General features: G+C 45.3%; 1 protein-coding gene across 1 annotated transcript in view; it reads left to right on the top strand.

The window, feature by feature from the left end:
- The window catches only part of LOC105536617 (chromosome unknown open reading frame, human C9orf3), a 404,528-nt gene that overhangs the window by 64,117 nt on the left and 329,635 nt on the right, over positions 1-10,776 (top strand). Inside the window, 1 exon segment of the mRNA XM_011976020.1 lies at positions 6,525-6,678. Within this exon segment, the coding sequence (XP_011831410.1) occupies positions 6,525-6,678 (154 nt within the window).

The raw sequence follows: 10,776 nt of genomic DNA, 5'->3' as shown, positions 1-10,776 counted from the left end.
GATCGCTTTGTGTGTGCTGTGTTTAATGCCATTCAACCTTAAACCCCAGATGTGGGCCTCATCAGGTCACGGTTTTCAGTACACATGTGGCAACCATACCTTCAGCATTCTTTGCCTCTGCCTTCAGAAAATCAGCCTGAGCATCAAGGGCAGACAGCTGTAAAGCTGAGAGCTTGCAGATGAAGAACAACAACAGCAGATGGTGACAAGCAGCTAACGTTTCTTCAACACTTACTTTGTGCCAGTTATTATGCCTAGTGATCACTCTGTAGATTATCTAACTGAACCCTAACTTAATCCTCACAGCGAGATACTGTGATCATTCTCTTGTTACACATGAGGAAACCGATGCATTAGAGAAATCAAGTGATGTGCCCAGACTGGTAAGTGCAGAGCAGGGACTCGAACCCCAGCTGTCAGATTCCAGAGGTGAAACTCAGTGAATGGACATATCCAAAAGCAATACACTGTCATTAACTCTCTTGCAAGGTAGGCTTATTCGAAACAATAGACAATCCCGAAATTATTTATCTTTGTCTTGGGAATGCATGCTCTGCTTTCTGAGGCAATATTTCTACGTTATTCTTTGCAGTTTTGTAGGCTGATTGGAAGATAAGGTTAGGTGCTGTTCCCTGTGGAGCGGGCAGTCTTCACGTACGATTGGACTCATTGGAATAATCCAGCAACAGACAACTCAAAAGAGACTTTTCTACCCAATGAGGATACTAGAAAGGTCCTCATGGCGGGGAGCTAATGAAAACCTTCTCCAGAGCACTAGCCGCGCTCCGTGATCTCAGCGCTGGCTCTAGCATTCAACCAGGATCCAGGCAGGAAGCCCAGGGCCAGACTCTAGTGAGAAGCGTCTGAGAAGAGTTCGACCAGGGTCTTTGGGAATTGGGTTTCTGGCTGGTCCTTATTTGGCCCAGCCAAGTGATCTGCCCTGATTTGACTGTCATTTGGGATCCAAGAAAACCTTTTTGCTTTTAAGAGCTTGCAGACGGAAACAGTGGATTCCAAATGAGCTCCACTGAGTAGAGGAACTTTAGGAATCTAAGAAAATAAAAAAAACTTGTGTGCTGTACAGGAGGAAATCATCTTGAGCACTTAAAATATGAATTTGGGTGATATTTAAAAAACAATTGTTTTATTTCCAGTATTGAATTTCAGAAAAGACTGTGAGGAAGCAATGACAGTTTTAACATATTTTTATTGGACTCACCTCAGGTTCTGTTACCACTATTGCTATCTCACTCTCTAACTCTGGGTCATTTAAGGTTTCTGACTTTTTAATTGCTAATCTCCATTTCTCTCCCCTGCCTCCTCCCGCTGTGACTTCCTGTGGCCTCCCCACGTCACCTCGAGGGTACAGATTCTGATCGAGGTGCTGGGTTGTGATGGGGTTGGGCGTTCTCTGTGGACTTCTGTTGACCTTGTGCAGGGATCTGACAGATTCCTCCTACTCCATTAGCAGTGTTTCCTCTTGGGAGTGGTTTCATCTCCGCTGTTTCCACAAGCATCATCTTGCCATGGACCAGGTGGATGGCGCAAGAACCAGACAGGCAGCAACAAGAAAATCAGGTCACAAATTCAGCCAAATGTAGGGAGAAAGCCTGTGGTGCCTGGCGCTTCATTCTTAAAAGGATTTCTTAATAGGCTAGTGCCTGCTCCTTCTCTCTCAATTGCTTCTTTCCTCTGAGTTTTATTTCATCACTTTAATAGTACCTCAGTACCAGACGTGTTATTCTTTTTCTGTTAAGATTAACTTTTGCTTAATTGATTAGTTCAATTATTTTGTATTAAAGATGCAATATTTAAAGAGTCAAGTAATTCTGATGGGTTTATTGTAACCATTTTCCCAAGCAGCAATCCTTTGTAATCTCTGTTCCTCCATTTTTCCTGCTTTTTAGAAGTAACCACTTTCACCTCTTTTGGCTGATTCCTTGATATTTACCTGCATGTCCTTCAATAAGACGCTTTATTGTTCAGGGTTGGTCTTCCCCCTGTGGCAGGTAAGTAATTTAGCTGTCCTGCTCTCTCCCCCAACTTCGTCATACACAGGCCCCCTTCCTAAAATCCTGTCTTCTCAGTGTAATTAATATCATAATGTTGATTAGATCAGTATTCTTCATTTATATTATTATTATTTTTGACATAGGGTCTTCCTCTGTCACCCAGGCTGGAGTATAGTGGTGTGATCACAGCTGTACTGCAGCCTGACCTCCTGGGCCCAAGTGATCCTCCTACCTCAGCCTCCCAAGTACATGATCACAGGCAGGCTCCACCAATGCACCTGGCTAATTGAAAAACATTTTTTTTTGTAGTGGTGGGATCCCCCTGTGTTGCCCAGGCTGGTCTTAAACTACTGGTCTGATGTGATCCTTTTACCTAGGCCTCCCAAAGTGCTAGGATCACATAGGTGGGCCACCGCATCCAGCCTTCGTTTATATCATTGTATGTTTGTGTATTATTAAGAGCTAAGCCTTGTAGCAAAACTGTGGCTCCATTATTATTTCTGTACATGTTAATTTTTTTCTTGGATGGAGTTACTAATTGTCTTACGCTTTGTTTTTTTTTCCCATTTGCTTGTCCTTTTGGATCTTGATTTTGCATTAGCGGCTTTCTAAGGGTACCTGGAAGCTTGCGTGCAAGCATTCAGGAGCAGGGCACTGAAATATGAATCAGAAGCTGTGAATACATTTGGAGGGCTTGTCAGCCATCAGCTTCACCATAGACTCATTTCTTAAGCTGGTCCCCTTCTTTCAGTCTCTTGCCTAGACAGTGAAAGCCTGGCTGCCACCCTTCTAGAACAAAATAAGGGAGGACGGCTGGTGGCCTCAGCATCCTATGTGCATGTATTCATCTAGTTCCATTCACGTACCTTCAACTGTGCCATTCCTCCTCCAGCACCACAGCTGCCAGTTCAGAGGCTCTCCCTTTAGTCTTTCTGGAAAACAAACTTCCAGTTATTTGTTGGGGTACATGTGGGATGGGCAAATAGCCCAGGTGTGCAGGGTGGGGGAGAACATCTATGGATCTGGCCACTTCTTAGATGTGCAGCCAGGCCTGCTTAGTTTAGCATTTCCTCTACCCTAGAGCCTTTTGGAGCTTCTAAGGGGTAAAAAATGAGGTGGGTCTTATCTTTCCCCACTGCCAACTTAGGATTCAGGTCTGGATTCAGGTCTGCTGTGTCGTTTGTCACTCTTCCATCTGCGTTCTAGCTTCCAATATTCTGCAGCAATTGTCTCCCGCTTTATTCTCTCTGTCCTTGTTGGTTCGTGTCTTTAGAATAGAAATTCTTTTACTGTTCCTGAATGGAGTTTGGGGAGGAAGTAAAGGTGGCCTCGGCCTCATACATTTAAACTTCTCTTTTTACCTGAAAGCCTCACCATTGCTGCTTATTTACTGAACTGCCAAGGGTCTGAATTTTTAACAAGGAAATTCTAATGGTTCTTGGTAAACTCTAACATTTACTTCAGAGAAGGAATGACAGACCACAGCCCTTTGATTAAGAAAATGTGTTTTTTTTTTAGTTTTTTTTTTTTTTTTATGCCAGAGCCTTTCAAAAGATTTAGTTCCTTACCCATAACTTCCTCCTCCTTCTTCCATCTGCACACTCCTTTCTACCTGCTTCAACTCTCATTGTGTTTCCAGTAGAAAATGAAAGCTTTTATGGCGCAGTCATGGGAGGCATTGGGTTCCAGGGAATGTAGGTAGTTATGGGAAGACAGAAAAATAGGAGAGGTGGAGTCCGTATAGCCCATCGTGTCATATCCATGTCATTCTTTCATCAAGACATCTGTGACTGTCCCTACCTCCTTCTTACTGTCTTGGAATCATAGCAGTGATTCTCTTTGAGGCTGTGGTTTTGCTTCATGCCCAGTAGAAGCTATCACTTGATTGGCTTCAGTGTCTCTGGATTTAATTGTCCCTTTAAGGAGGAGTATGCCTTCAACTTGTTCTTTTTGTTGGAGACCTAGTCTCACCCAGGCTGGAGTGCAGTTGCACGATCTCGGCTCACTGCACCCTCTGCCTCCCAGGTTCAAGCAATTCTCCTGCCTCAGCCTCTCAAGTAGTTGGGATTACAGGCACGTGCCAGCACACCTGGCTAATTTTTGTGCTTTTGGTAGAGATGGGGTTTCACCATGTTACCCAGGCTGGCCTCGAACTCCTGACCTCAAGTGATCCACCCACCTCGGCCTCCCAAAGTGCTGGAATTGCAGCCACAGCTCCTGGCCTACCTTCAACTTCTTAGCTACAAAGAAAGGGGTCTCAAGAGCGGCCATTGTGGCTCCAGAAGCAGGGCACAGCTTCCAGGCAGGTTGGAGAGAATGGCTGGCTCTGGGGGTGTCCAGTTCTGACCATGTCCTTTTGTGTCTCTCTTTCAAGTAACTCCCTTCATGGCTTCCAAACTTGAATCTCACCAAAGTATTATTTATTTTTAACTAAGTCCTACCTTCCTGAGTTCAGAATTTGTTTTGAGATAGACAAAGGAACTGTGCACATGGAGATCAAAATCTAATCTCTATTCTTGGTTTTTACTGGTAAAGCACTTTAAAAAATGTCGTGTTAGGTCTACCGGCCAGTAGGGGCATGTTAATATTTCAGCTCGGAATTTGACATCCGATCACGGACCACATTGGACAACCATAGGCCAGTTTGGTCAGTGATTGGATGTCAGATGTGTTTAAACCTCTAAAACTTAAGGCAAGAAAAAGAACGATAGCTGTTTCTCTGAAGGAGGGTGTGAAGGGCCGGAAGAGATTTGTGCTAACAGAAGCTCCTCCCTCTGGGAGCATGAGGAGATGAGAAACGTGTTCCGTAACAGAAGGTGATATCCCATAGCAAAGACATTGGGTCAACTTAAATGCCTATCGATGTTAGACTGAATAAAGAAATGCGGTACATCTACACCGTGGAATACTGTGCAGTCATAAAAAAGAATGAGATAATGTCCTTTGCAGCAATATGGATGGGGCTGGAGGTCATTATCCTAAGTGAACTAACACAGCATCAGAAAACCAAATACTGCACGTTCTTACCTATAGTGGGAGGTGAACACTGAGTACACACGGATACAAAGAAGGGAACAACAGACACCAGGGCCTACTGGAGGGTGGAGGGTGGGAAGAGGGTGAGGACAGAAAAGCTACCTATCAGGCTGGGCACAGTAGCTCAAGCCTGTAATCCCAGCACTTCAGGAGGCCAAGGTGGGAGGACTGCTTGAGCCCAGGAGTTCAAGACTAGCCTGAGCAACATAGTGAGAACCTGTCTCTCTAAAAAAAAACAAAAACAAAAAAATTAAGCTGGGTGGGTGTGGTGGCATATACCTGTAGTCCCAGCTACTTGGGAGGGTGAGGTGGGAGAATCACTTGAGACATTGGATATTGGGTATACAAGAAGTTGAGCCTGCAGTGAACTGTGATCACACCACTGCATTCCAACCCGGGCAACAGAGCGAGACCCTGTCTCAAAAAAGAAAAACTACCTGTTGAGCACTATGCTTATTACCTGGGTGACAAAATAATCTATACACTAAACCGGCTCCCACCCTGCCCCATGATGCAATTTACCCAAGTTTGTTACACAAACTTACACCTGAACCTAAAATAAAAGTTTAAAAAAGATGATGTCAATTCTTCTTAAGACACATGATTAATGTATAGCAGATGCTCAGAAAAAATACTATGTTAAATCAGGTTGTATGACACATTCAGATTTCAGAAACGTGAAAGTCATTTTTACATCTTAGAAATGAGGAGAGGATAGTGTTATAAGTTATCAGCCATGCATTCCTTTGATAAAAAGCCTCTAAGGTTTGGACCAAGTGGAGAGTACACCCTCAACTGGAATGGGGAGCCCCAGCTCTAATCCCAGTCCTGTTACAAACTAGTTAGTTAGGAGTCCTTGGCTCCGTTGAACCTCTACACCTGCTTTTCATCTGCTCAGCAAGGAGTGGAAGACCAGCTAAACAGATAAAAGGGACTAAGGGTAAGACCTGAACTCCCACAGCTAATTAATTTCAGAGTGGGCGTGAAAACCCAAGTGTCCCCCTTCCCTAGTCTCATGTGTTTAGATTGGCCTGAATTGAATTTGGACAAGATAGTTACAGCACAAAGCAATCATTGCTTTGCTCACTCTTTCACTCATTCAACTGGTATCAATTGAGCATTTTTTAAATGCTAAATACTGTGTTGGATGAATGAGACATATTCTGTCTGTAGGAGCATACAGCCTGCTGTGTGTACAGCTGAGAGGGACCCCTGCACTGCTGCCCTCACGTGAAGGGCTTCAGACTGATCCGTGGAAGAGACCAGACCTTCCTAGTTGCCTTGAAGCCGTCGTCCCTCCTGTGCTTTCCCTGAGACCTGAAGTAGTGCCCTTTCTGCTGACGTGACCGACCGCCAAGAGCTGGCTCTCACCAGCTTATCGCAAAAGCTCTTCAAGTGCCGCAAGAGAGGAAATTACACAGCAGAGCCCAGAATCATATATTGGCCTCATTACGGGTTTTCTCTTCCTGTTTATAGGGTGCTCAAGCTGGTATTACTACGTAACCATGCCGATGCCAGCCTCCACCTTCACAATTGCAGTGGGATGCTGGACAGAAGTGAAGATGGAGCCGTGCTCATCGGGTGATCCGGCAACAGAGACACCCTTCTCACCTTCTGAGGCCGACTTCAGGTTTGTGTGGGGGGACTTGCTGGGAAGGGAAAAACACTTGAGGGAGTGGTATGCTGCATTTCTTCCAAGCACTGGGAATGTGAGTCACTCCTGCTGAGAAACTAAACCAAAATAGGATTAATCAAAGCAGGAAAAGCCCCGTTAGAAAGGAAAGAGAGGGCCGGGCGCAGTGACTCACGCCTGTAATCCCAGCACTTTGGGAGGCCGAGGCGGGTGGATCACGAGGTCAAGAGATTGAGACCATCCTGACCAACATGGTGAAACCCCATCTCTACTAAAAATACAAAAAAATTAGCCAGGTGTGGTGGCGGATGCCTATAGTCCCAGCAACATGGGAGGCTGAGGCAGGAGAATGGCTTGAACCCGGGAAGCAGAGGTTGCAGTGAGCTGAGATTGTGCCACTGCAATCCAGCCTGGAGACAAACTGAGACTGTCTCAAAAAAAAAAAAAAAAAGAAGAAGAAGAAAGAGAGGCTGGGCGCCGTGGTTCAGGCCTATAATCCCCCACTTTGGGAGGTTGAGGTGGGTGGATCACGAGGTCAGGAGTTCAAGACCAGCCTGGCCAACATGGTGAAACCCCATCTCTACTAAAAATATAGAAATTAGCCAGGCATGGTGACACCTGTCTGTAATCCCAGCTATTTGGGAGGCTGAGGCAGGAGAATTGCTTGAACCTGGGAGGCAGAGGTTGCAGTGAGCCGAGATTGCGCCATTGCACTCCAGCCTGGCGACAGAGCGAGACTCTGTCTTGGAAAAGAAAGGAAAAAGTGTTGAGAAGAAGAGATGTGAGCCTATTATTTATGCAGAAAGAGAGAAGAAGGTAAGTATATATGAAATCCTGTGAAGTGTGCTGAAATATTTATATGTGTTTGGCTAAATTCAAGGAATCCTCAGATTCAATGCCTCCTCTCCTCCCATGACTTTTAGGTTTGGTTTTCGGTGCTTATGTGGTCAAAAACAAAGCTGCTGATGGATTACTTTCTATGCTACTCTGCTGTGTTGGTTGTACCGACTGCTGTCAGCGGTGCACTGTGGGGACAGCAGCTCCCTCAGTGGGGCTAGTTGCTGCTTTAGGAGCACAGGACACAAGGAAACTGATGCAAAGCCCTTGGGTTAAGGGAATCCTGCTTGGTCAGGGCTTTGTTAACATCAGTAGTGATTTCTTTTAAGTATGAACCAGATAAAATCATTTTGAGGCTTTAAAAAATTAGTATAGGCCATTGGATATTTACTGGCAGCCTGTCTAGATGTTCAATGGTTTCTAGCTTTGAGAGCCAAAAGAGGGAGAAGGAGGCCGCCGAGAAGATGCACAGCACATGCATCATGCAGCGCTCCTAGGATTTTATACCCAGCTCAACGGAGTCGTTTTTCCTATTGACAGACGGTCGCTAAGTCAGTACCTTCTGGTGGAGAAAGCCCAGAGTAATGGTAGAGGTGATTCATTACTCCTTGAAAACCAGCTAAGATACGCTCCTAATGCAGATTCTTTTTGTGTTGGTTTTATTTTGCCTTGCTGCTTTTACAAGTACCACAGTAACTGCGGCCGTTGGTCTTCATCTTTCAGAGATGACGCTATGTTCTCTCTCTTCCGGTGGGCACGTATTATTGCCGTGTTTTGCCTTTCAGAGATGAAGCTGTGTTCTCTGTCTTCCGGTGGGCACGTATTATTGCCGCATTTTGCCTTGTTTGGCAGAAGGGAAGTCATTTCCACTTCTGTTCAGTAGCTTGCCTAGTTTGGACTGTCTTCCCTGAGCTATATGAACAGCCTAGATTGCGTATTAGATTTTACTTCTGTATTCTTGAGGGAAGAAGGGAATTGTGGGCAGAAGTGACATATGCTAGTTTCATGTGGGAACTGTAATTTCGTGTGAGATCCTCCCGTGCTCTCTTCCCTGCAGTAGGATCACACAGGAGGCTTTGTTCTGTAATTTCAGGGGGCCTGAATTTCCGGGTGAGGATGACAGGTGCTCTGGAGAGCCGCTTAGATCTGCAGTGGACTTGGTATTAGCAAGAAGCGCACTGTTTTGTGTGAAGCCACTGAAACACCAGGGTTGTTTGTTACTGCAGCATATCCTAGGCTATCCTGAATTGATACAGTAGCCATTGGTTGTTCCAAGTCAGAAACTAAGTCTTGATCTAAATGTAATCTCCTTTAGTCCTAAGGATAGGCCTGCAAGACAGATTGGATAGATTATTATTCCCATTTTATAGATAAGGCTGTTGAAGCTCGGATAGTAACTTGTTAACATTAATATACCTACTAAGGAGCAATACCTGGATTTATATCCAGGCCTGACCGCAGAGAGAGGTGAGTCAGAATCTTACCTGGAGACTTTAAAAAACTGTATGTAACATTGATGCCTCACATGGAGTCTGATCCACCTTCCCATCTGGAGAGTCACTGCCATGATTTGAGCCACCATGATTGACGGGAGTGTGTTGTGTTGGAACAGAAAACGGAAGTCGAGAGCAATGCCTTTGAGCTTGAAAGTGCCATTCTTGGTGGTTGGACGTACCTCTTCGGACAAAGCCACACCTTCCTTATCTACAGATGGAGGCTTCGTCCGTGGCTCCTCAGATTCTCGATGGTGACGAAGTACTCTTCTCTTTTTCGTCTAAGGCCTCAGCACTGATTGATTCTTAGAGGAGCTGCTCAGTTGGAAAATGTGTGCCTTTGGAAGGCTAGGGGAAGGCAAGGACAGACATTTGTTATTTTGCCTTTCTAGCCATATTCCAAAGAGATGTGGGGTTGGGGAGTGGGCAGCAGCCACTGACTCTGTGCTCTCTCCTTCCTGCTCAGAAGCAGCTTAAATGGCTTCTCAGTTTTCTTGCATCCACTATTCTGAAAGGAGGAAGAAATGCTTAAATCAAATGAAGATTCTGGGATGTCTAAAATTCCTGTCAGGCTTTCGGGGAAGAAGCAGGTACAACTCCTCTCTTGCCTCCTGAATTCACCAGTTGAGGAACAGAGAGAGGAGATAAAAATAAAGGTTTTATTATTGACAGAAGCTGGACTGAAGGAATGCTCAGGTGCATGGTCTCAGTGGGGTTTCTGAGACTCCATTTCCAAATGAGACAAATTTACCCACCCAGTTACCAGCCCAGCTGGACTGCTGCTGGCCTCTGTAACACAGATGCAGAGTCCACCCGACACATGGCAGGAGCAGGTCCAAAGGGCACCCTCTGTGGGCAGGCAGGTTCGAAAGAGAAAGCCTGTGTGGCCCAGCCAGTCAGGTAAGCTGGGGAGAGAGGTCCGGGTGCCACTCTAGGAAGCGCATCTTTCCATGAAACTGGGAGGCCTGGTGAATGGGGTTCCTCCCATGCCCCCTTCCATGTCTCATAAACTATGAGTTTTCCCTTCCTTTATCAAGATGCTCGTCCTTCAGGAACATGCTGCTGATAAAATCACAGCTTGCATTTGCTTAGTCCTGCCCTGGCTGTGCGCTTCACGTGTGCCGTCTTCAGTTGTCAGAAAGTGGCTTTTTTCATCCATTACGTTTCTGACTCCATGCAAAGTTTGTCAGCAAAGGTGCTCTGAAGTGCCAGTCACAGTGGTGTTTTTTGGTTATGTTCACATCTGGTCCCTTTTGCCTTCTCCAGCACCCGTTCTACTTCAAACCTTCCTAAGACCACCAATCAAATTCGTGTAAATCCAACGTCCACAGGGGCCTGCTATACCACAGGTTTTCGTTTGCCTCAGGTGCTCATGTGGGTTCCAGAAATTTGGCCAAAGTGTTGGTCACTGAACTTTTATGATCGATGTTCATGTGAGTAAAATTATAGTGAGAACGTTCCCTCTTCCAGCTCCACTTTCACACATGCTCCAGCCACTCTGGGTGAGCATTTTAGTAAATACATTGATTATCAGGCTTTCAGATAAGCTGTTGAAAGTTTATTAATTTTATTCAGCTGTAGTATAACCTTCTTCAGCCACAGGGGAATCTTTGTGTTTTATTTCTTTAACCTCTTGAGGTCTTTGTGGGGGCCACACAGTTTAAACATGACACAGAAACTTGGATAAAGTCCAAAGGAACTTAGCAAAAATGATTAAAGGCATGGAAAATGGGCACTACAAAGAAGAAAACGCATTGAGACTGAT

Source organism: Mandrillus leucophaeus, unplaced genomic scaffold (assembly GCF_000951045.1).
Source record: "Mandrillus leucophaeus isolate KB7577 unplaced genomic scaffold, Mleu.le_1.0 Scaffold161, whole genome shotgun sequence".
Taxonomy (NCBI): Eukaryota; Metazoa; Chordata; class Mammalia; order Primates; family Cercopithecidae; genus Mandrillus; species Mandrillus leucophaeus.
The sequence above is the reverse complement of the archived record's forward strand: the minus strand, read 5'-3'. Positions and strand labels throughout refer to the sequence as shown.